Raw genomic sequence first — 27,117 nt, forward strand, 5'->3', positions numbered from 1 at the left:
ACATGATATGACACACTGCAGACAAAAACAGCTCTGCAATTTTTTAGATATAGTCAGCTCCTTCTTCCAAACAGTTTTCAATCCATTCAAAAAGAACTGATAGCTTCAAATATACCAATAAGTATTGAATTAACAGCATCTTTGGATTCACCTTACAAACTGTTAGTCATTGATGCACCACCTACTATAGTGTAATATTTCCATTCTAGGACCAGGCTACTGGGGTGACACTATTGAGCAAGTCTGAATGACCAACAGGTTGGTCAGGCCCTCTTTCCAATCCCAGATCTAGGTGGATTCACTTACTTTCAAAGGGGTTAGAAAGTCATTCTGGTACTCACCATGACTATATTGGCCAAGTGAGCCGAGACAAGCGCATACACACCTCCAGAGGAGCCAACCACAGGTGCAGTCATATCAGCTACTGACACTGCCAGGGACCCTGGGAATTAGAACAAGGGTTTGTCAAAATTACCAGCCAAATAAAATCACTTTTCTACTATAACCACTATTTCTACATAATCTGCTACAGGTCAACAATATAGAGATAAATAAAAGGAAGGGGGAAAAAGAGAAATGAATCCAATTCTTTTGTACCTACTTAAAAAGACTACAAGCCAGCACGAAGGAGCAATGCATCTTTGAACCTATGCTGCAAAAAGTATATATACACTCTGCTTAAAAAAAAAAAAACAAGGAAGATGGACAAGTGTCTTCATCCTGTTGCTCACCAAAGGATAAAACAGAAGTTGTTCTTGTACTGACAAGATAAATATTTGCAAACTGAAAAGGACTGGGGACTGATCGCTTAAACCCAGGACTTTGATCAATGCTCAGCCTGTTACTTATAAAACTGCAGAGTAAAGCCTCCTAAAAATAACCTGAATGAAAGCAGTCATCATGAGATGGCAAAATGTCAGTTTGATCACATAAAGGTACTGCTAATAGAAATACTTTCAAACATAGACACTGCTTCTCTTTATCCCAATTAGAGACCTGGATCTGCTCAAAGCTCCTATATAGCAAACTTTAGAGGTAACTGAAAAGATGAAGAGAGACAATGGCAGACCTTGTGCCACAAAGCAGGGATAATGAAGACGTTTGTGATGAGCAGAAATGGGGAAAAAATCACAATGACTATTCTGGAGAGAGTCATCAGTAGCGCAGAATCTTCCAATAGACTTCTTGGCTAATTGTCTAGGTGATTCTGGTCAAAAAAGAGCTGAGGTTCCACTAGCTTATAGCTCCCTTCTTCACCATAGGGACCTGAAACTTCTCAGCTCTTAAACAGTGCCATTAAGGGACATGTTAATCAGAAGTTAAGAAAGGAGTAATCAGAATCCATGCACTCAGTGCAGGACCCAAGCACTTAACTGCATCTCTCCATCTGCATTTTCACATATCCTTTTATCAAAGCCAGACAATTGAGAAAAACATAAAAGTAGGGAGTGGCTACTGCAGCATGTGTCCACATTTTACAATTTATTCCTGATTGTCTAGGAGCTGCATTATCTTTATATTGCCACATCCTCAGCAAATGCACTCTCCTTCCTCCATCTCCTGACATACGTCAAAGAACAAAGCACATTTAATAACTGACTACCAACAAAAAGAGATAAAGGTATTATGGAATGCTTCTTTGTCTGGGGTTGTCCAACCACATTTATAGTTCCAACCTGCACTGAGAATTTTGCCTGCCATCAACTTGCAGTGCTTACCTGGGCTCAATCGTAGCAGGTTCAGTGCTTGTTTGCTTTGCTTACCTGGCACAGATGTGCAGTGTGTACGTACACAAATTAAGCCCCATGACTTTGTAGACTGATGTATGTAGAAAAGTTCATGCCTGGAAAATTGCAGACTGGGAACTGCTATAATGCTTATTAAAATAATAGGCAAGGAACACCAGAGTTGGTCTGCTCAATTCTCTCTCTGCATTAATGAGCATGCTATTTGTACCATGCCTTGTCCTGTGCCCTACTCCAATTATTCTTTTCACAGCCTCTTCCAGGAATGCAGTCTATCTTACAATGATTTTATCTGCTCATTATTGAAAAAATAAAATTATGGTGATTTTTTTCCCCATTACATAAATCTTGAACTAAGGCAGTCAATTCTTTGTTCCGAGTTCCACTGTGAAGCTCTCTGTTGTTCTCATGCTCTCCTCCTGTTTTAATTAGATGTTGATCTATTGTCAGCTCACTTTCATCACCTCCAAAGTGCTGGAAATTCCAAACATAAATAAAAGCAGTACAGCACAAACTAAACATCAATCAAAACCTATAGCTTCACGATCAAGTTAATTTCCAGATTCCTTTGCACTGATCACAACATACAACCAAATACTTCTTTCTTAGGCTGTAGAAACCAGTCAGTGCAGGACAAATGGAAGAGCTGGCGCAGGACCTGGGGGCAGGGTGGGATGGAACAAAGGTTCTTCATGCAGGAGAATCATGGAAGCCTGTGATGCTACCTTTCTGTTAGCCTTTTATAGGTTGCAAGGAATGTACAGTGGGGCCACAAGTGTCCTAAACACAGAGCCTATGGATAGTTAGGAACATATCAAGCAGCGTGTTTCCTATTTCAGCCTCCAAATCAATTTCAAACGCGATCAGACTGCTCTTCTCCTACATACAAATGTCACAAACCATTTCTTCTTTGCAAAAGTCATCCCAGACTACTTCCAGATGCCTCTCTGTCTAGAACACGCAGAGGTGTAACCTACCTGCCACAACTCCAGCAACGTACACAAAGCTGATCCTCGCTGCTCCATGCACCATTTCCAGGGGAACCCCAACCAAGAGCTGAAGGACAACATTGAGTCCAAGGTGTTCTATCCTGCAGTGAAGAAAAACAACAGTTGTATTCTTTTCTAACTCTGTCTCCCTTCTCCCTTGTGACAGAGATATCTCAGAAGGAGACCAGATAGCAGCATCAGATAGCTGTTTCGTGAAGGGAGATTGTAACACCAGGACTGACTGCTTACAAAGCAGGTAGATTTAAATGACACCACGGCACACCCTCAACACACAATTCACAATACTAGCACCTTCTGTGGGAAAAAGTACAAAGTAGCTAATGCACTGTGAATTTATGTCATATTTTATACAAGAAACGGATTGCTCGCAGCCAGACCCAGCAATACTTCATTTAAGTTCTATGAATTTTCACTGTTTTGGACTTTCTTCATGTTACCATAGCAATTTCCCATACACATCAGAAAAAAAATGCTGATGATAAAATGCACTAATGATAGAACTGTCTCATGAAGGAGAATTTGAAGTTGGACCAGAAAAAGCTGCTAGAAATGACACCGCAGAAAAATGACCTTTCCAGATATCTTAATGGGTTTGTTATCACTTAATTTCTCTCTGTACACGGGATGCTCAGCACCATAATTCACCATCACTGGGAATTATGGAAAGTAACCAAGTATGTTGATCATGCTGCTCTCGAAGCCATTGGGCATGGGTGTATTCTGGCGCTCATTCTGATCCTGGTTGTTCACAGAACTTGGGAATTAAATTAGGAACAATGAGTAAAGGTCAAACAGAGATCACAGAAAGGAGTCAAAGCACCCAAATGCCCTTTTACATGGGGAGGAAAGAAGCTTCAGCTGGCAGCCAGTGTCACGAGGCGGTGCCTGACATTTTCACACAAAGCACTGGGTCTTATTTTTCAAAGGCAGCTTTTGTATGGGCTCAGCAAAGTTTATCCTCAACTCGAAAGTGACTGCCCCGAATCACAGCTGTTCTTAAAAGACTTTGCAGGAGCGATCCCATTCACTCTTCCTCCCCATCATGCTAATGGCATTGAAGGCTCCATAGTCAATAAGCACCCATAAAATATAATTAGCCTTTGCTGGTGCTGAATGCGTCATTCTTGAAATGACAATTTCACTGATTTATTAAAGACTTTCTCCTTCCCTGGGACCAAACAAACGGGACTGAGAATCAATGCAAGTCATTAGTTATGGCAGTGTTACAAATGTGTGGGTCTCAGATAATCAACGTCAGCTTTCCATGAAAGCAAAGGGCAGAATTTACAACTTTGCCTGGCTTTTCAGCTCTCGACAAAGCTCCCTGCACCAGGACCATCACAAAGTCTATGCATTTTTGGGATCTTCCTAGAGAAACAGCCAGCCAAGCCTTAGCAACTGCTGGCTTTTTGGACACCTTCTGACTGTAGTGCACAGACCAAGTGCACTAAATTAAGCAACAGTCCATATTACCATCTTAAAGACTCAGCTGGAAACAGGACAACAATAAACCCCATGACATTGTCTTAACCTCCCCTTTGAAAAACAAGAGAGTGATGGACTTCCAGTACAAACATTATTACCTTTCTAAGATTTATCCACCCTCTTGATATGAAAGGAGATTTACATGTATGTGTTAGCAATAAATGAGCAGTTTTAGCCTAACTCCAGATACTGCAAATAAGTCACGGGGTTTATTATTCCAGGAGGACTCATCACTGTTTTGAAGGCTACAACAGCTATAGAATTTGGAATCCATCACAAAAGCAATGAGACTTTTGCACAACAATTTCACCACTGCTCGTGGCAAAGCCAGCCACAGGTGTGAAGTAAAGCTAATGTATTTTTCAGACAGTAAGTGTGGAGAATGCCAGGGCATTGCCTGCTACAGGTTAGGGCAACTTTGCACAGATAGGAAAGAATGCCACAGGGGACACAGGGAAATATTTAAGTGCTGCAAAATTATAATTGTGCAGGTGCTCCTCTTAAACGAATTCCAGAGCAATCTGTGGTTATAAAAGTGAAACAGTAGAACTGCAACAGAAACAGAATGAAAATCAGATACAAATTAGTTTGTGTGAGTTAAAATTGTGTTCCTTCTTTTCTACAAGCCCAGTTTTCCTCACTTTTCTAATTCTCATTTTACATAACCAGCCCCACATTTAAGCGCAACAGTCTGCACTTGTAGACTGATGCCTCTGTACACAAATTTACTGGAGGAATTTAGAATGCAGAGTATAGATGTCACAACATTTAGAAGTTTCCTTTATAAATTTTTTTTCTACTCTCCCTGGGTTGAGTCTGCTCTGTTCCAACCATGATTTTTATTCAGAAATCTGGGGCACATCTTAAGCTCATGGGCAGTTACACACAGGTTGGAATTCCATGGCAGAGAAGGGACATCAGCTTCCTGGTGGAAAAAGGAAAAGATCTGCTTGATCTTTTTGGCCTTTTAAAGGAGAGCATTGATTGATGGGAATATAAGCTTTCTATTTAAGAACAAAGGATCTTTATTCAGTTTCAAATTATGAACCACTGTTAAAAAGCTTGTTGCTCTGATTCTTCAATGACAGAATTAAAGAAAATTGCAATTATCTGCCAGGAACGTGTAAGGATAATGATCTGAGAAAGCACATTGTGGGGGGTAGAGTGCATTGTACAGAGGTGAACTTTTCTGTGACACTCACTCATCACCATGGCATCACAAACATCACATAATTAAGTCTCTCTGAATCCTGAGAGGACCAGCACAGCCCACAAGCACAGAATTAGAATCCCCATACCTTGCATTCTCTTCATTCTGCTACATACTTCCCATGGGATGAAGGACAATATATCTTACTGTGCGCCTTTATTTTGCATTAGATGGACTAGTCTCTGTCCATCTGTCCAGATGAGACTGTCAGCTCTTAAGGAACACACTGCTGTTAGTACAGTTCGTACAAAATGGGAGTTCAGCTTTGTCTCAGATTTCTAGGCATTATCTCAGTCCCTACAGAAGAGACAGCATTACTAAGCGATGACATTGAATAGGCATGGGAAATTTCATTGAATTCTCCAACCTTAACAAGAAAGTCTAGCAAAAATGTAATACGTAGTTCTTAAATACCAGTCTAGCATCTTTTCAGACTCAATACCTCACTTGCACAGCTCCTCTAGACAGACAATGGGCTTCAGCTTTAGGTCAGTTTTAGGAAGCACGTACAGGAAAGTGCATACTAAGAGGTTGGTGCGATCCCAAAACTACAAGGACAGGAGCAGCATCTATTAGGTTCCTTGCATTGTTTCCTCCCTTTAAACAGCTGTGAAGGTTTGCCTCTCATTGCCCAACACTCCACAACAGCTTCAGATTTTAATACATAATTTAGGGTTGATTTTGTTTGTGTGTTTTCCATTTTTTTTCCAAGTGATTTCTGAGTTGATTCAGTCACTTTTCTCCTCCCACTCTCTGAGGAACCTGAACTGCCTCTGGAAAATCTCTGCGGTTTGTAAGTACTCACCCTGCATGCATGAATATGTAGGTTAGGTACCTCCAAGCCTGAGCACGGAGTTGAGGATGGTAAAGTAATGCATTTTTCAGGTATAAGGGATGGGTGACTTGCAGCACAAATCTGTCTAGCACCACTCCATTGTAAAGAAAAAAGGCAACCTAGAAGAGCAGGAAGATTCCTTGGTTAGCAAATGCCTTCTCTCACTGAAAAGCACTTTGCAACTCGAAATCATGAAAGGAAATCAACTGAAAAACAATTTTTTCTACCACCTGACAGCCATACAGCATGAAAGTTCCCTGTTCTGAGGAACTGAAACACATCAGCCTAACTTTCTATGTGGCTTTCTATTACAGGTCAGTCACCAAGTTAGAGGAGCTCAGCACTCTCAGAGTGCCATAGGATATCCTTCTCTGTTTATTCCAATGCCTTACTTAACCACTGTACAAAGCTCTTCTGTGAGCAAGAAATGAGCAGGTCAGAATTTCTAATCCAGTTCTGTTCCCTCCATTTTCACCCCATTCAAAGAGCAGAGGTAACCATATAAGAGTCTAATTCTATAGTTTGAATTATCCCTTATCCAGATTTTCACTTTTCAAAAAATTTAGTTTTACTTTCCCAAATTCGTAGTTTCATATACAAGTTGCTTCAATGACTAATAACCACACCTGAAGACAGACAGAACACAGCCTCTATTTACATATACACATAGGTAAGTTAGAAGAGCCATTTCAGCCTCATGCTTGTCCTTGTCTGGATCCACACCAGTCCCACGATTTTTGTTCTGGATCCAGACCCGTCCTCCAGCCTTTGTTCAGCCCACAGCACAATCTTGGCAGTGTGAGGTGAGTTCCTCAAATCAGGGCATTAAATAAGGTACTTGCCTCTACGATGGTGATTGTAATCATGAACCAGGGTGGAGGGCAGCAGGTATAGCTGTCATAGTACCACTTGCGGTCTATCTCTCGTGGCAGGGTCTCATATGCAACGTGTCGGATCAGCCTCTGTGACAGGCTCAGCCCCGTTTCCTCCAGCAGTGCCTTGCTGCACAGCCTCCTGTTGCCCTGAAGGATGGCTTGGCGGAAACTATTCGACCTTTTGTTGCTCATCTGTGTAAATAGAAAAACAGGAAACCATGAGGACAACGGAAGGCCTGGCTCAGCCTTCGGGGAGATTAGTACCAATTTGGCAGCACCAGACCCATGGTGAATCACCATCAGGCTTGAGCTGTAGGAACCAAGCCTCAGTCTGATCACAAGGTGACCTACACAGGGTGCAAGAAAAAACAGTTACAGAACTTACTATTTTGGGGCCAATAAATGAGGTCGGGTAGAACACTGGCAAAGCAGAGCTGAGGCTGCTGATGTACCCAGCTGACCTCTCCAGCCCATTCACCAGCCTCCTTCCCTTGGCTTCCCCTGATGTCCTGAACTTCCCTGTACCTTTCATCAACAGGGGCAGGAAATTTATTGAATTCAGCAGAAGGTACATTCACAGCATCGAACCTTTATGTTCTGATCCTTGTTGGCAAAGTTTAGCTCTGCTCAAGGAAAACTGTCCCCTCATCTAAAACCAAAACAACTACAATGAGCAATACCAACAGAACATACACTAAAGTGGTGAGCAGGCTGTCTTAGCTGCTCGTAAACTTGCAGGAAGAAAGGATCCATTTTCTAATAAGTTAGAGCAGGCAGATTTTGAGAAGGTGCAGACTTCAGAGGATATGGCCAATTTGTACTGCATTATCACGAGAAGTGCACAGAATTAACGATCTTTTGAGTATACACTTTCCCAGTTTGGATGCATAATTAAAGCAATTGAATTTGCAAATGAGGCAGATGGAATTTTATGCTAGCCTGCCTGGGAGGAAAAAAAAAAATCTGGTCTGAAAGTGCTTGCTCCAAAATTCGCTTAATTGCTAATTAGCCCTGATGTCAAACAAACCTACTGCACCACAGTCACTGTCTGGACTGGCTGAACATTTGGTAGAGAAGGCTTAACAAGATAAAACTTCTAACTATGCTTCCTGTTCTGTATTACTGCTAATGTTGCCCAAAGAACACCAACACTAGTCAGAGCAGTGAGAATTCATCTGGGTGATCTTGAAGGCATTCCTCAATGTAATAACCATGCAGAAGAGAAAGGCCTTTGTGCTTTAGACAAGAGAAGGATATTGCAGGATCACTGTGGATGTCACATCTCAGACAAATGAAGTCTGGCTCTTCAGAGGAGGTGAGCAGCTGGACCTCACATTGCTAAGTGACCTGTCCAAGGCCATAGATTAGAGTCAGTGGAAGAATCCAGGTTGCAAAGCTTCTCTGATTAGTAGGCTGCACTGACTTCAAGCCCTTCTGTACAGTAGTTTTACCTTTCTCTTCCAAGACAGGGAAATAAAACACAGGACTGTCTACATGATAAAATGGAAGCTTATGACAATGATTTCCTCTACAGAATGATGAAAAACAGCTGTAGCTTTGTTCTTTCAACTACCTGTTCTCACACTCGATCATTTTTACAAGGTGTTCCATCTCGGTTGTTTCTGGTCACATCTGGATGATAAAACACTAAGAGTTATTTTAACTGGTAATGATGGGAGAACAGTAGATGTTGATATTACAACAGAAAGGGAAATCCTTGGGCAACATGCTGGCAGCTCTGTGGGGAACAAACGTGACTGCTGAAGAAAGACCTTGCATGCCTCAAACACAAACAAGGTTACTTCTGTGCATCATAAGGTATTGTCCAACTGGTATCCTGTCCAAACAACAGAACAGATGCATCACATCAACGACACTCATGGCTAATTTAGACATGAGGCAATAGGATCAGAGTGTTTAGAGATGAAGAAGACATTTGAAACCAACTTCTTAGGTGGCTAGACAGGGGGTGTGCTGGGAATTCAATTCACCAGCTCTTAGCAAACAGGCAATGACAAAACTGCCTGCAAATGAAATGGAGCAAGTCTTGAATTGTTGCAGTCTTGCAAAGCGTATGAAAAAATCCAGCACCAAGTGTATTCTTCCCAGATTACAACTCACACCATGCTCCTCAGAGGGAACATAACTGGCAGTGAGTAAGAAAGAGATTCCCTGTGTCTACCAACAACAGCAGGTGCTGTGTCAGTAGGAGCCAGGTTTCAATTTATCTAGAAAATTAAAAGCCTTTGGTAATTGCAACTAACTCTTCAGAGCCCTTAAGAGATCTAGCTAAACCTCCTGCCACCTCAGGCAGAAACACATACAAAAAAAAATTGTCAGATCTCCTTCTGAGCAAAGGCTATGGGAAGAAGGCCAGGTTCCCTTGGCATGGTTTTACACCCAAATTAGGCAGGGACACAGAGTATCAGAAACACATGCTCAAAAGCGCCACAATCCTTAAGATATGAGTGACTTGTTAAAATTAGGCCTCTCAGTAAAAGCACATCCTGCCGGCCTCCACTTGCACCCATTGACCACCATGCCAACAGGGAAAGGAGCTCCCAAGAGGCAGCACAGCTGAGTGCTGGGCCTCAAGCAAACACAACAGTCTTGGCCCTACTCATCTAACTCCATAGGCCTTAGGATCATGCTTTTAATCTCAAGCTAGGTGATGAGAAACCAAGGCACAAGGAAAAGACAGAGGATTATCTCACTACCGCTGCTCTCACCAACTCTTGATAAGAAGCCTATTCTGTTCCACAGACTGACTTTAAAATATCCACATCTTCCCAGAGTCTCCCATATGGTCACAATTTGCTGACTTAATTTTGGAATTACATAATATTGGTATTTATGAGCCAAGTATTTAATCATCAGCTGTAAGAACACTAGCCCATTGTTGGTCTGCATGTTATTACAAGCCCAGAAGCTCAGGGTAGCCCACCCCACTTCTCTTCATACAATTGATGTGGGATTTCTTTAATGAGCATGATATTAAAGTTGCAGGCAGATGGGTAGAGAAAATAGTATATAGGGAATCAGGAGAGAGGAAACAGCACATTCCCTTTGTCTTTCATGCCTGCAAATAGTTATTATGCAAAGAAAAATTTCTCTTGCAAAACAGCCAGTTTGACATGACCTGTAACCATACTCTGCCATCTCTGCCCTTGGTATTAACATACCAAAACAAAAGAAGGCTTAGCTCTGCTCAAAGGGTGTCTTTGATGCAGCTGATAGGAAGGATAATTTTTTGCCCACTTAGACATGAATCTGTTTTCCATATTTAAACTGTTAAAAATTAGGATGAGTCCCTAGAGCCTGGTGTGGGACAGTGGAAACTTCATAGGAGTACAAAGTCTTGCTTCTGTTCAGGACATATTAGCCTAGAATCAATCTCAGATAATCTACAATGTGCAACAGAATCTGGTTGTTCCCACTAGCAGATCAATTTCTCTGGGTTTCTTGGCTATCTGTACCGCTGTTGCTGCTGCAGCACAAGAGTATGATAATTAATAGCCAAATCATACAGTATTTCCCCACCCTCAGTTACACAGTTTGTGTGGGGCACCATACCCTCTTTATGGGTTTTATTCAGTCCTATTCATGAGGCTTAGAAAACCATGGACTTCTGCCCACCAGGTATTGGTATCTTTGAGGTTGGTCTACAGCTATTTTTAAACACATCCAAGACCATGACAAGGCAAGGCATTCAGCACTCCAGCTCTGATCCTCCAAGTGACAGAAGAGTAAAATCAGAAATGAGCACATGCTTTTTAAAAGCCTCTGTCAGCTCTAGTTTTATAACCCACTTTACTTACAAATGCAGCTTTTCCAATCAATTCTGCTTTCAAGATTCACATTTATTTCCTTTCCCCACTACTCAGTTCTCTAAAATGCTAATGTGGTTAAAGACTGCTTTGCCCAAAACACATAGCTCAGCGTTAAGTTCATCTGTCACAGATGTTCATATCCTCTGCATCAACCTGGTAGCACTCTCCCTTCCCAAAAAGTATCAAATGGAAACTAGAGGAAACAACATCCTGATTTTCTCTGACCAAGCAGTGGTTTCCTCTGAGGATTCATGGAAAGTCAGAGGCAGGGGAAGCCAAATAAATTATCACTGTTACTGCAGGAGTATTCCCTGCTCAACGTTTTGCCCATCCCAGGCTTCCAGCTCTTCCATTAGAAAAGATAAACTATGTTTGTATTTCCAGGTTAAGCACAGGAGAACTTGCAGAAGACTAACTTACTCTTTCAAAAAGTGTTGTGTTTTGTAAAAATGCAGCAAGCTTTGAAACCTCAAAACCCTGACACACATTCCATTTTTTTCACTGGTCCTAGGAAGGATTCTGCATCTGAAGTGAATCCAGGTTTTATTTTCTGAAGCATTTTTATTTTAAAATACCTTTATAATATTTCCCATTCACTTACGTACGTTAGATATATACACAATTAAAATCACCATTTAAGTTGACATCGTGTTTCTCAAGTTTCAAACACATGTGATTGGAAACAGCTGAGGAATATGGCTAAGGATGATGGAAATTTCTGTGCTAAGTTTCACTTCAACTGGCATAGTAATTATTTGCCATACGAGTTCACTTGGAAGAAAGTGCTCTCTTCTGCTGCTACATGCAGCCAGTACCTAATGGACTCAGATCAATGCATAAGCAGAACAGATTCCAAAAGCAGCTCTTCCATGCCAGTTATTCAGTTTCAAGATACTCACCTGACCATCTGATATCTTTTCTCCCCTCAGGAGATGCATGTGGCTCTTGGAGTGCTACAAGTGATACAACACTCACTTTCCTCCAAAATGGGAAGGAAAATACCACAAAGGTAGCATGAGGTACATTTGTGAGGAAGGTATCTGGTTCCTGGATGTACTCCATGGAGTACTTGCACCTCAGTAAGGGCTTTGACACACTGGGAGGTAAGAGATGGACAGGGACACAATCAGATGACCATTAATTTGCAGAACCATCTGTCTATTAAGAAAACATCCTTCTTACTTAGCATAGCGTAATATTAGATCAAATAGAGAAGTAAGAGATTTTCAAACCTTTTTAAAATTAAATATTTATTATATCTCTGAACTAAGGCCAGGATAAGAACTCAAGAACCCTATAGTTTCAGTCAGGACAGTGTGAATCAAGAGCAGAGAAATCACTTAAATGGATGCCCCACTGGACACTGAAGGAAAACCTGAGGTCAGAGGTAGTCATCTTGATGTTTGTCACAGTATTTGCTCTGCTTCAATTGTGCAGCTAATGGGAAGCACAAAGAAGCTGAGAAGGAGATACAAAACCTGCAGTTTTTCCTGTAACAGGACTTTTCAGGTTAGCAACAGTGTTTAGTGTTTATAGTTATATTCTCATCAGACAAGGCCACTAGAATTGAAGACTGGAATTATTTTGCAATAGAGAGCTTAAAAACTCACTAGAAAGTGAACAAGAACTTAGCAGGAAGAGGAGATACTCATTTAGGCAGACTTTTGTCTTACTGAAGATTCCCCTGAGAATCAGAGATTTAGGGTTTATTGCTCATTTTCCCAGTGACTCAGGTAATAATTATATGCAGTTTCTGCAAAGCATTGTTCAGCTAAGCCTTCAGTGCAAGTTGTCAGCTGATTCAGTAAAGGACAAGGAAAGACACTAGAAGTGGAATTTATAGCTGTTCTATGACTGTACTATGAAGTAATTCTAAGCACCATTCGAAAAAAAAAATTTAAAGGACCTCTCTCGACTTCCTATTATCTGGGGGAAATAATACAATATATAACTTCTTAAAAGCTCACCTCCACGAAGATAAGAAAGCCCTCCTGATGCTATCACATACACACTAACAAAGCCAGAAGAGAAAATTCAATGTTAAAAGTTTTTCTTTTCCTAGCAACAATTCTTTTTCCCCTCTTTCTTCTCATTTCAGCTCAAGCCAAGTTGGAGGAAGTACCCCCAAGTAAAACTGCTACCATTACAAGCACTGGAACTGCAAGGAGCTAGAGTTACTTTCCTTTCAAAGCAGAAAGGATAGCCACAAAAACCTAAAGGCACACACAGAATCCTCACAAGGGACAGACCAAGCTCTGCTTTTATCACCAAAGTGCCTGAAATGAGTAAGTGGCTTCAGCCATACAATACTGACAAATGTCTTCAGCTATAAGCAGCCACAATTGAAGACTTAAAAAGCAATGGAAAAGTAGACAGCAGCTTGAGCAAGAGGGTAAAGAGAGCTGAGGGAACAGCAGGAGGGATCCAGCACCTTGCAGAACAGATCCTTCTGATATGACTGGCTACTGCCTATTAAATTCTGTGTCCAGCTGGGGATATTGCCCCACCTTCACTCTGTTAAGATAAAACAGCATGTTGAGAGTTTGCAGAAAAGTTCTTTTACCGACACAAATTATGTGAACTTTTCATTTGGCAACAACTGACAGTAAGGGTGCGCTCCAAGTTATCTGCAAAAGGAAAACTCTTCAGTCAGAGAAGTTGCCTTAAAGTCCTCTTTTAGCAGCACACTTGGCCAGCAGAAGGTCTACAGAGCAACGGCCAAAAACATACACACAGAAGCAACAACAAAACATCACATTCTCAGACAGAAGTAGCTGCAAAACTCTAAGACAACATATATTTTAATGATGACACAGCTACTAGTTCTGAGTTTCTTAGGTCAGTTTAAAATCTCATTAAAGTCTATTGGTTACTTATTGGAAAGAAACAACAACTCAACCTCTACTTCCTATTACAGTCACTAGGCCAAAATGAACCCTATCTGATATCATTAATGACATCTTAGAGATTTGATCCTCAGCAAGGAACAAAGATGGCTGATCATTATCAAGCACAAAGCGTGTACTTAACCCCACTACACATCATTGCCTGTACCAAGACTGACAGCTATAAAGGGAATCAGGGCTGCTCCACCAATTTCGCAGTATCATTTCTGTCTGCTTCAGCTGTGGTGTTGCTTTCCATTGGGAAGTTCACAAGGAAGGTTTTGCACCAGAAAACTGGGGAAAGAAGCAGCCCTAAAAGTTTTAGATGTTGGAAATCAATAGCAACTGAAGGAAGAGAGAGAAAAGAGATGCCACTTGTAAGTAACGTTCTGGCATTTGCTTTACCTATTGATTAGCAAGGGCAAAAAATGCAGATGAAGAGGATAGAGAAGCTGATGATAGAAAATCAATGGCTTCTTTACAGGAGACATTCAATAGAGTGAAGGAAATTTGCCATTCTGCAGAAATCACTTCAGGTGGATGTGGACTGTTACTGTCTCCCATTTCCCAAAGAAGGAGAATGCTGCTGCCCATGTCTTTCACCTCCCACCTACCTCTCATTAGCTTGCACAGCCCTGAGCTCTGTGGAGTAAGGAGAGAGAAAAAAGCCCAGCTTTACTCGTGAGCCTGCTGCCAACACACTGGCTGGCCTTGGGCCATCATTTCTGTAAAATAACTCAGAAGATACCTCTTCCCACCACCTAAGTGCTGTGCTGCTAATGCTTACGTGGTATTTTGAATATACCAAACAGTAGAACAAGCAGCTGTTACTATAAATACACAACTGACCACACGTTATTAAGCTGGAGCTGAGGGAAACCTCAAACTCACTGCCATCTATTTGATAATTTCTTCATTTATTTTCCTGTATACATAAACACATGCAGGGGCTAAGACACTTTAGTTAGATCCAGTGGATTTATTTTACATCATTATATCACCATAATTTCATCCTCATACTGACCACTGCTTGATTTAGTCTGTAACCTGGATCCATGACAGCTGTGCCCTGCCAGCCAGAGCACTCACCAGGTTGACGAAGTCCTGGTAGCAGATCCTCCCCTCCGAGTTGCTGTCTGCCAGGGCCAAGAGGACCTCCAGCTTGTGGGGGTCCAGCTCTGAGCCGTGTCTCTGGAGAAGGGAACGAAACTTCTCTGTGCTGATGTAGCCGGTGTTGTCAGGATCAAACTGGAATAGTAAGGGAAAGCATCAGGATTAACCATTCCATGTTACATAAAACTCTGACCTCCTATGTATTCTTTATGTGCTGCAAACCTACAGGGATCCTGACGGCTGCTGGACGCTCCAGTGACCTTCAGCTTCTTTTTATTGCCCAGAAAACTACAGACTACCCTGCTGCACAGACACCAATCCATGTGTCATCATCCTACTTCTACACAAGCTGCAGATAAGCTGTCTCTCCTCACCTTCCCTCCCTCCCTATTGATTCTGTTGGCTATTTTTTATACCCTACTCTATCTGGACTATCAAGCAGATGGGAGATGAAGCCTGTGAGACAAAGCATACTGGAATGAGTTTTACACCTATATTTCCTAACACAATTTCAACACAGGAACATCATCCCTGCTCACATACTTTCTGTTCAGTCTTCACAACAACTTTCCAGATCATCTCTAACTTCAACATTTAAGTGCTTTCAATGCTGAAGAGCTCTTTAGAGATGAATTGGAAAGAGACTTTGGACAGAAAGCAAAGCATTAAGTCAAACTAAAAATAGCCTATTTCAGAATATAAATGAGACTCATTAGAAGGAAAGTCCCAGGTGAGATTTGGAGGGAATCCCATCCTGACTAAAAAAGTCACTGTTTTCCGTCAGTCCAAATGGTTCATCTCCTAAAAGTGACACTGAACAAAAGGAGACAGCTTCGCAAGGTTGTCTGAACTTAGAACTGCTTCCAGCCCCTAACTGGCATGGAGCTCCCCAGGGCACTCAGCCAGGGCCTGCCAGCGCTCCGCCAGGCGCACTGCCCCAGCAAAGCCTGCACTGGCACCATGCTGAGCATGTTTGTTTCTTTTGTGCTTTGAAACTGAGCGCATGCAAGCGGACAGACGATCCAGCACTGGCTGTGGTGCAGTCTGATCTCTGCCAGCTCTTCGTTGCTGGGAGATTTGCCTTTGATTTCCCAAACTTGGCTCAGAGCAGCTTGGTGCTCACTGGCCTCCTTTTGTAGATAATGATATCGAGCTTGTTGGCTGGACTGAATGGCTGTCAGGGGCAGGGTGGTCAGGAGAGAGTCTTTTCATGGTAACATTTGGGACATAAAGAGCCTTGGCAGAGCCCAAAAGTTCCTGACAATCCTCACTCTTTCCTAACAGAACAAAAGCTGAGCAGGCGCCAGGCCTTCAGTCAGACACAGCAGAGTAAAGGCTGCCTTGGCAAGGGAGCGGGTGAGCAGAGAGATGTGGCAGAGGATGCAGCCTGCCAGCAGCAGGGCTGGCACTGCTCTGCCATCAGCAGAACAGCTAAAGCAGTGTCCTCGAGCACAGGCAGCTTGTTTAGAGGCTGCAGCACCGCGTGTGAGGACTTGAAGGACCTGGCGCCTGCTCCTTCTGGCCTAAGCCAAGTACTTTTCTGCCACTGGTGACTGCTACCACTGGCTGCTTTGTAGAAAAGAAGCTGCCTAAATGGAGCAGGGAAGATCACAGGCCCTTGCTGAAACAAGATATTTTGTCAGTGCAGCAGAAGCTGCTGGGGGAAGTGGATTACACAAAACAAGACAAACCAAGTGAGCAGCGGGCAGTCAGAGCTGGGTACTCGCCACCTGCAAAGGGTTGTTCTGTCCTTGTGAGGTGGCCTGGATGTATGCCTCCTGACAGCTGGCACCCAGAGCCAAAGGTGGATTTCATCAGCTGTTTACTGTTAAACAAGGGCTTAGTATTAATCCCTGACAAGTTTGGCTCCCCTACTCCCGTTACCCCAATTTAATGCTTTGAATTAAACTGAATCTTAAAACTAACTCAAATATTAGGGCTCCTCCACAAGGCTCAGCTCTGATACTTTCTGGCTTTTGCTGGGAAGTCCCAGACAGCTGACTTTTGCGATTCCTAATCCTGGAAACAAATAAAGGAAATAAGTATTCTTAGCATAATACCTGAGATGACCTTTCTCAAGGGGAATCAGCTCATGCAGTGAATGGAACTAACACCTGCTTTCCCACAGACGGTACTGTTTTCATCCTTGTTTCCTGAAAACGTTCGGCCCAACCAGAGCTCTACTTAAGTACATCTGGACATTTAGAACGTATCTTGTCTAGGACAAAACCTTTTGCTCTTTGAATGCTTAAATGCCTCCCAGCTTGAGGGCCAGGGTCAGTAAGAGAAGAGTGGGAATCTCCCCCATGCTGTGTGCTCACTTTTTGACTTGGTAGAAAGACCAATGGCCACAGCAGTGGGAAACATCGATATTCCTTCAAAGGTCAAAAGAGATACAAGTGCTGAAGCATGCAGGCTCCCAAAGCACACAAAGCTACTCAGATCACAAAACACTTTCCCTGGACTTTGTTCTGCTTTAAAGCATGCTGAAAAGAGACATTTTGTGACCAGGAACAGAGATTACATAAGCTGTTCCAAACTTCAAACCAAAGGACACAAGGTTCTGCTGCTTCTCTCACCAACACAGTGTCGGAAAGCACTGTCACTGCCTTAGGCAGCATGTTTCCCTCTGTCACATTACTATGTATAATTTTCATGTTGACTAAGTTATTGATAACAATTAGAAATAAGTTTGAAGTAAAACTTTGGATCTGAGCAGCGTGAAAGAGCAATGTGTGAACAGTAAATAAGTGGCATCTGAACTGAAAATGTCTGCCTCAGAACAGGACTGGAATACAGCTTCCATTGACAACCTGGAACAGAATGTTTTACTGTAAACCCCAGCTGTAAGGGAATTTTTTTTTTTTTAAGTATTTTTTTTATCAAATAAAATAGAGGCACTTTAAACTCATCTGTCACCACAACGCTCAAAATCCATCCCAACACTGCAAACCACCTCAAACTCTGCTTCTGATATTGCAGCTAAACACAGAAATTGAGGAGTTGAGCCAGTCCTGCAGAACAAGCCTCTCCATGCACAGTAAAAGCAAGCTGTGACAGCACACTCACAACACTTGGCTCCATCAATTAAAAAAAGAGGCAACTGACCTTTGCTAGGCGCTTCATGTATTTATCCATGATGATCCACTTCTCCCACGAGCTCAGTCAAGCACCTTTGTCTCACAGAGAGGCTGCACTGAGCCCCAGCCCCACAGGGCTGAGCCTCCCAGCACCAAGGCAGCCCAGCGGCTTCCTTAAGCTTGGTTACTTCTGCCTCTGCCCATGTACTTGGACAGACAAATGCAACCCAAGCACTGCAGGGCTAAGGAAGGCCGACTGCCCCCCTCCACCCCCAAACAATGGGATACTAACGGCAATTTCATGCAAGGTTTCCTCCACATTTCAATGACAATCACTCTTAACTCCCTTGATCCTCAACCAGGCTCTTAAGGAAAAATGTAAATATGTTAATGACTGTAGCAGCCATCTGACTCAAGATCTTAATTCCCTAGCCCAAACAAGCTGGGTTTTTTTGTTTGTTTTCCTATTTCTTATTTTAGAGCAAATAGTCCATAAAAGTAAGGACACCACTGCAAGACAAAAATAAGAGGAGGGGGCTCAAAGCCTGATAGAAGTAGAAAACCAGATTAGGAAAGAAAATAATCCCACATTGTTCCTCCTCTTTAATTAAAGACACATCAGCCACGGCTGAGTGAGCAAGTAGGGTGGAGGCTGATGCTGCAGACAGACAATGGGCGTCTTGGGAAAAGGCAGGCACTTCACACAGCACGGCCAGCTGCTTCTCTGCTCCATGGCAAACAGCCCTCTGGGGCATCAGTGCAGCTGGAGAGTCAACAGCTGAACTGGGCACAATGAGAGGGTCCTTGGCTGGGTTTGGAGTTGCAGATCTGACCCAGGAGCAGAGAATTTCCTACCAACCATGGTTTCTCACATTGAGGGGCTCTGTCTTGGCATGGAGAGAATATATCACTCCAATCATAAGTTCTCTTCATAATGGGCAAGGCTCCAAGAAATTTATCTAATTTGGATGTTAGCTGGGGATTGAATTACTCCCTTCAAAATAGTATTGTTCCATGGTTCAGCAATGCCTTCACTTGTGGAAGAGACCAGCCTGGCTGTCAGGACTCCTGGCACTGACCCCAGCTCTGCTCTGCACTAGGAGGCAGGTTCTGAAAATAAATTACCCCGAGTTTTAGCTGCTCCTCTTGAGACACAGAAATGGCAACTGCTGCTTTATCTTACACCACAAAGGAGCTGTCAATAGAAGGCCTGCTTCTTGCTCACATGTAGTCTTCTTCCCATGACTGGCACTAGAAAGGAGAGCCTTTAATTTAAAACTTTAAAACTCTGTGTTAAATTTCTTCATCTCTGATGGGTTCAGAAAGAACTCCGAGTTTGCTGGCTTTGAACTTAAGACCATTATACAGCACAGTCTCTGCAATCTACAGATGCTAACGTGCACTGGGAATTCAGACCATCTCCAGCCTCAAGGGCCATGCTGTAGTAAAAGCAACAGTCCCCAAGTCAACACGTGAATTTGACAGACTCCACGTCCAGGCTGTGAAAAGATATGTAGGATTGGCATTGAAGATCTCCTGAAGATAAGTCAGATATCTTACCAGAGCAGCTCATTCTCTATCTTTCCACAGTCTCTGGAATCATGCTGGGAGCTCACTTTTTTCTTTTTTCTTTTTTTTTTAAAACATGCAAGGATGGGTAGCATTTCATACTTTGATGAAAATTAAAGGAATGACAGGGCAGAAGGTGAAAAACTGCCTAATATCTAGGGGAGGGCAGGAAGAAGGTCTGCTTTAACAGTTTCATCACTGTCTGGTGGCAGTGACTTTCCCAACAACTTAATGAGCCTGCTGTCTCTTCTAAAGGATGAAGTGCACATGAGAGATGGAACCCTAATCCAGAAGAGATGAAGGCTGGTGTATACCTTTTCACCTCAAAATTCATCTTTTCACCATTAAGTCACCAAATCTGAGTCTCATGAACACGTGTGGCAAAACATTAGTGCTGGCTTCAGTGACATACACTCTATTCCCTTGTTAATAATGAATTCAACCACCACTGCTCAGTCAATATGAAGTGATTATGGGCTGTCCAGCTGTACTTTCAACACATGCTAGATTGCTTTGACCTGAGGTGAACTTGAGGGCTGGAAACATCACCCAGCTCTCAAAAGCCAGATTATATTTAAGCACAAAAGAAATAACCTCACTAACTCACCAGACAGGGCTCCTAGACATCACCCACTCCATAGAAAAGGTGCTGTAAGAGAGCAAAATACTTTCCAGCTCAGCATTTGCAGTGTCTGCAGAACACACGGCTCATCACCTGGATTTGTGTAACTGTTTCTCTGCGTGCAGCACATGGCAAAGTGCAGATGGAGGGAGCTGGTCTAAGATGCCTTTTTCTTTGGAGATTCGGGAATGCACCACTGTAAAAGTTATTAAACAAACAGGAAAGAAGGTTTTGGGAAGGTTTGATCCTTGGTATTGCAGACTTCTGGAGTGAGCCAACAAGTTTCTCAGAGTGCCTTGACTTCCCTGTCTACAAGGCAAAAGCGATGTAGCTGCACCTTCGTGACCCTGCACAGCGAGTGCTGGGTAGTAGTTACAGAGCATGACAGGGTGATAACTACAACAACAAAGCGCAATTAGCAAGCCACAAGGCCAAGCAGTACAGGGAGAACATGAACACAGATGGCCTTCTGCCAAGGTTTCACATAGAGAAACTAATCAGCCTTTCCAAAACCAAAGCCAATGACGACTGGGACAAGGGCCCATCAGCCAGACACCACAAAGAACTCCTGCCCTTACTTCCCTGACTCTCTAGAATTTTAGATCCTCGTCCAAACAACTACTGATATACAACAGACTAAGCAAAACCTGCATTCAGAGACCCCAGGAAATTCTTTCCCTGCTGGGAAAGCCTACCATGCTCAGGCAAGTACCCAAAAATCCAGGATTCCACCACCAAGAACATCTTTAAATGCAGCTCTCTTCCTTCTCCTTCCTGTGTCTGTGGGATTCTGAATGCAAGTCCTCCAGAGACACAGAGAGGAGAGAGCCACGATGCACTCACAGGGCCTGCTGAATCAGCTTTCAGTCCCCTGCTGCCTCAATGACCCATCACTCTGAGCAATCCCATTGCCGGGCTCCAGATCAGCCTCCTGGCAGAACACTCACAGGAATCAGCCTCCAGCCTGAGCTGGGAAATTACAAAGCCTTCAAGCCACCCAGAACTAAATTATTCAAAATATGCCACTATGCTGGCTTTGAAACCAAAGCCACACCCTAAAAAGAAGCCAGGGTAAACAGAAGCTCCATTATCAGCAACACTGACGAGGAAGAAGACGTAGCACTGAAAGTGAAGGAGATAATTACACAATTAATGAGATGGCATGGATGGCAGGAGATGCCCTCCATTCTGCCACAAGACTTCATGCAGAAAGATGTGTTTATAGACTCAGCCTTCTCCAGTTCTGCTTCTTCCTCTTCTATTATTTATGTAACTGCATTAAGACTAATGGAAAGAAGCTGAGGCACTCTAAAACAATTTTATTTATTTATTTATTTTTAGATGGAAATATGATTTTTAATCTTGACCCTGGGCTGGTCATATTGCACGTTTTGCTGGATAGACATCCTCAACCAATGCAACAGGCCAGGCAAGCAGGGCAGCTTACAGCTCAGTCTTGAAAGTCATAAATCTTACATCACCAGTTCAGCCCTGCTGACTAACTGGACAACCACAGGCCAAATCTCCACATAGCTTTGTCTCTTTGCATGCTTTGGTGGTCTAGGTTCTAACATTTCCAACAGCAATAAACAGCCCAAATACAGACATTTAGAAGAAGTAAGCAAAGATACAGGTTAACAACCATAATTAGAGAGCTAGTGTAATTGAGAGAATGGAAGTCACGTTCCTCAGCAACAGAAAATTTAAAGTGACTCAACCTCCCAACCCCAGAACTGCAACAGCTGAAAACAAAGGAGAAAACAAGGCAGGATGGAGAGACAGGAAGACCAGACTGAAAATGACGTTTAGGACACAGCAATACTTCTCTTATTCATGCATCATTCTTGCAACTCTGGGAGGTGGGAAGAGTCTTCTCACCTGCAAGAGAGAAATCTTCCTCACACAGTCCCACTGGGGATTAATTAGCCCACCAAGAGAGATCAACTTCTAGCAGAGCATCCTCATGGAGCTTGCTGCAGACTGCTGCAGATTGGACGGTCACAGAAAAAGGAGAGCACAGACACAAAAGGAGGACTGGGGTAGGGGCAGGAGGAGAGGGCAGCCCAGGCAGGCTGAGAGGAAGCCCAGATGAATGGAGAAAGGCAGGCAGGGATGTGAATGAGCAAAAAGGTGATGAATGGTAAGGAAGGCACAGAAGCTTTACACAGGGCAGAGAGCAAAGACAGGCCTGAATGGAAAGAGTGAAAGATGCTGCTTGAATGGAAGGGGGAAGAGGGAGGAGAAATGAGGCAGAGAGAGAGCAGAGCGGCACACAGTTAAACACTGCAAACAGAATAGCTTCCCACACAGACTTGACAAGGCCTTAAAGAGAGGGAGACAAGTAACACAGCATGAACTTTAATCCAGGAGCAGAAAAGCTGCCTGGAGCAGACAGCATTACCATCGTCTACCCCTGTATAATCCCTCCACCATCAGACACCTTCTTTGCCCCCAGTCAGCAGATTCTCATGAACCCAGCACAACTCAAACAGCAGCCACCAAAGGCCAAACAGCCCCCGTCAAAAGGAGTTGTAGCAAAACTGAGTCACTGACATGGAAATAGCTGGTGGGATAAAGCAGCAAGATAATTACAAGGATCAACCCAACAGATGCAAGTGTAACACTATCCAACTACACACAGTTTGCATGTGCAACACAGAAACACTGCTTATCATCTGTGTTGTCTGCAGACCTTCCCACCAATTTCTAACACCGGGACAGTTTTTTCAAAACAAAACTTTTCCAGGTAACACTTGGAGATTTCAGACATGCCAAGACTTTCCCGTGAATCTGCCTTAGCTTTCAACACTGATCATTTAAAGGAAATTCCCTCAAATTCCACAAAGCCAATATAGTGGGCAATAACATTTTTTAAATTTTTCATTAGAAAATTGTCATTTGTGTTTAGGAAATGTGAACCCAGGACAGTGGCCTAATTCACCCAAGGATGCAGGAGACTTAAAATATGACTGTAGATGAAATGACTTGCCTGTGCTCCAGCCACCTCCATGTAGCACTCCTACACTGTCACCTAGAAACAGACTAGTAAAAATTGGAAATTGCCAAATACTCATGGGGGGATTTTTAAGTAGGTTTAAAGCAGACAAAAGGTCAAAGCACTCCCAGGAAGTACACTGAGGTTGATGATATCTACAGATGAGATGTCCAAGTGAGTCTCTGTTGGAAACAGCAGAGACGTGAGGCTGATCTGTGTTTGCACAGGAATACACAAGCATACAGCAGTGCTAGAGGGACAGCAAGAATCTGTAGAAAGGATGCTCTAGCAAGCTGGCAAGCTTGAACATTGCAGCTTCTTCACAGGACAGTTGAGACCATGAAGAAACGTAATGGCGAACAGAAGTGTGTCTTAGTTTTCTATCTACTAGCCTGGGTACTAGCACATCACATTACATACAGCACTAGGCAGGAGGGTGAGAGAATATGAATAATTCTCAATTTAATGAAAGGAATGTGAGCTGCGCAGCTGCTGCAGTTCAAGCAAGCTTTAACAGCACCAGCCATTGCTTTGGGTCAAAAGATCATACCATTTCAGCCTGCTTCCTGATTTGCACTCCATCCCAGCTGCCTTCCTCTCCCTTTAGTGCATGCCTGCAGGAACGGCTAGCTCTCTGGAAGAAATCCAAACACAGGCAGGAGAGGTTACAAGTACTGTGGAGAATGACAACACAAGGCAGTTCACTACTTAGTCTAGAAGCATTCAAACAGGGTCAGCATCTACTAAAAACAAATGCTTACATATATAAATACTATGCAGAAGACAGATTTCTTAGCTGGGACATCCAGGAGCTCAGGCATGCTGGAGGTTGCTGGAATCTACATCTCTGGGAAGCTGCAGCTGTTACCTCTGAATCAGACAGACTTTGCTGTCAGAAGCTAGTGACTGACAAGTCATCCCTTTCCAGAAAGGGCTGCTGCAGCATCCATGAAGGAAGAAACCAAACTGCCCTCTCCCCCCCAATCCACATCCAGATGGAATTCTAGCTCTTTCCTGCTCCCCAGATCTAAGTGTTCCATATCAGACGGCCAAGGCAAAACCACTACCACAGGCTAGTCAATCTTTTTACACAAATTAACTCAGGACAGTCGAAATGACTCCCTGACAATGTTGGTCTTTGTATAAGTCAACAGTAAATACAGACTGAGATGTTTTGTAAGGGTGGAAAGCAAGAGAGAGCTGAGAGGACAGTGATGATAGGGAAGTAAGTCCTTGTCTAAAAGCAGTGATGCTCTTGGAAGCATGGAGCTGATGGGCAAGGAAGGAGGAAGATACTGCAAATAAAAATCATTGACTGGAAGTCTGAAAAATACTCAGGGAAGCGTAGCCACTACAACAGATCCATGGAGCTGTCTCCCCACCTTACAACCTTCATTCTACAAAAAGAGAAACTTTCTTAGCATTTATCCAGCTAAGGATCTCAGTCCACAGAGTTCAAGCATCCAAGAAGAGCTTCTGCAGAGCCAAACCTGGACATAACACAAAAACCTCACCCAGAGCATCCACACACCCAGCCCTGCAATGATTGCTCTGGGTTATCTCAGCACTTTTCAGCCCCATGAATCTCATACAAGCGCTCTATTGTTGTTGTAGCCTTCCAGAGCCTATGTAGTAGCCACAGAGAAACCTAAACAAAAAGTCATCAGCCCCTGAAATCCTGTCATACAAACAAGACTCTTCCCACTCATTGCCACAGGGACTGAAAGGAGAGGGACTGAACCCCCCCTTCCCATCCCTGCCCGGTGGTCTTTTTGTTCCGTGACCTTCCCCTGCACAAACACAACCCCACAACAATCAGACAGGCAACATAATGTGGCAGCGCCGGCTTTCCCAGCCCTTCAAGGCGAGCTGAGGAGGGAAAGGAGGGAGAGCTGGGGAAAGCCGAAAGGACATGGGGATGAAGAACACCTGGGATGGGCAATGAAATAACAAGCAGTGTTACAATTCCTACTTCCGCAGTTCCATAAGAACTCCTTTAATGAAAGAAATAAAAGAGATGCTGTCTCAGAGAGCTTAAAATGACAGAGGAATACAAGTCAGTGGGATTTTCATATAATAATAATAATAATTCAACAATATTTCTAAACTCTGTGTGTAACTTTTAACATTACCCTCCAAGAAGCCCTAAAAATTGAGCCCCTTGTTGCAAACTCTGCTGGCTTTACTCATTTGTCTTTGAGATTTAAATTTACAGATGTATTCGACGTAAGGTGCCTGCAGGCCCCACAGTGTCCTTGCAAGGAAACAGGTTCAGTTTGCTTACTGGTAGGACAAACATCCCCTTTGGGAAAGGGTAAGAGATTCTGAGGCCTTGTTAGGGGCAGATCAGAAAACCAACAGAGCAAGAGGAAAGCTCCCATCTTCTGAAACGTCAGCGGATTCTCCCCAGCATCTTGTGTGTGTAAAGGAAAAGGCAGACTCCACATGAAAGCAAACCAAATAAAGCAAAAAGAAATATAATCTCTCAAGTGAGCTTAGTGGGACCTTCAGCTGTGCTTCAGGGCACTGGAAATACTGGCTAAGTACTTTTAGAAGTGCAGGAGCCTATGCTTTCTGAGATCCTGGCAGCCAAAGTGGTAATGGAAAGCAAGCAAAGCTGCAGGAAAGCACTTGTGTGATTTACAGGCATATTGCCCCCTAGGGAGCACGTTACAGTAAGAAATGACATCTCAACTACTGCCCATGCCCCACAGTGCTGTTATCATTACCCACATCCTTGATCAAAGCACTGCAATTGCACAGTAGAAAACCACGCAGTGATGCAGGTATGACAACATTTCCATGGGGTGATGCAGCTGAAGTAAAGAGAGCGAGTCTTGTAGAGCCACACAGCTGCTGGGTGCACAAGGCCACATCTCAGCAGCTGGCTGCAGTGAGGGGAGTGGAGCTGCAACCAGCTCTTGCCTGTGACCTGACGTGAACTGGAGTAACTGGAAGAGCAGCAGCAATGAGCCTGCACACAACTGGCAAACTGCCCTCTGCAAGGAGACCGCCCCTCGTCAATCCACTCCAGCCTTAATCCTCTGTGGAAGCATCCCATCAGCACCATGCTAAGAGGCAATCTTTCAAGCCAGATGCTAACAATTAACGATAGCAAAGATGAGGAATGAGAGGATAGATGGAAAACGAATACAACCAGGTTCTGCTCATCACGGTGAAAGTCTTGGAGGAGCTGGACAGGAGACGTACAGGTAAGATGTTTAGTGTTTAGCCCCACAGTAACCACTACATATAGACATGCACAGGACAGTAAATACACTGCACCTACAGAAACAGATGTGAAGCAGTGACAGTCAGTCTCACTATTTCTTCTCATTTGAAAGGAAGTAGCTATAGCTCAGCTGTAAAACTGCTCTGGGATCTGCATTACTTCTGTTCCACACAGGATAAACACAAACCTGCCACCAGTACGAGATGTGAACTGTGAGTCTGAGTATTTCCCCATCAGAGAGGGAAGAAGTGTGCTTTTCATTCAGCTCTTTCTATGTACAGATATTTCAGCAGAAGCCATCTTCAAAAATAGGGTTACTCAGGCAATAGCAGAACTTCAGCACAGTTACCATGTAAACTACCACAGCTACCAACCCATAGCAGACTGCAAATCCCTGCTGCCTCCACCCAAAGCTTGGTGCTTCGCTAATTAAAACAATCATAGAATCCATGGGGAAAAAGGAATATCCAGACTTGAATGATCTTTCCCCTTGCCACAACTCTGCAGTGTGTATCACAACATTCTCTGCATATTTGCTGCTTCCTTTCCTCATCCCAGGTTGGCATTAAGTGATGAAGTGCTGAAGTGTTTGTGTCTCAGAGCCCAAGGGAAAAGCGAGAAGCAGCAATGA

At 43.3% G+C, this 27,117-nt stretch overlaps 1 protein-coding gene across 8 annotated transcripts in view; it reads right to left on the reverse strand.

Annotated features, from left to right (window-relative positions):
- The window catches only part of RHBDL3 (rhomboid like 3), a 50,695-nt gene that overhangs the window by 5,712 nt on the left and 17,866 nt on the right, over positions 1-27,117 (reverse strand). For 4 of the 8 annotated variants that reach the window (XM_090121947.1, XM_090121945.1, XM_090121944.1 and 1 more), the window contains 5 exons: positions 14,965-15,123; positions 7,128-7,352; positions 6,256-6,404; positions 2,723-2,835; positions 342-442 (listed from right to left, as the gene is read on the reverse strand). In XM_090121947.1, coding sequence (XP_089978073.1) covers positions 342-442; positions 2,723-2,835; positions 6,256-6,404; positions 7,128-7,352 — 588 coding nt within the window. In that variant the 5' untranslated portion in view covers positions 14,965-15,123. Of the gene's footprint in view, positions 1-341; positions 443-2,722; positions 2,836-6,255; positions 6,405-7,127; positions 7,353-14,964; positions 15,124-18,096; positions 18,618-23,804; positions 23,889-27,117 lie in introns of those variants that run through there. The other 4 variants (XM_090121943.1, XM_090121941.1, XM_090121946.1 and 1 more) reach the window with 2 other exon arrangements.

This window comes from Phasianus colchicus, chromosome 20, assembly GCF_987193195.1.
Source record: "Phasianus colchicus chromosome 20, bPhaCol1.hap1.1, whole genome shotgun sequence".
Taxonomy (NCBI): Eukaryota; Metazoa; Chordata; class Aves; order Galliformes; family Phasianidae; genus Phasianus; species Phasianus colchicus.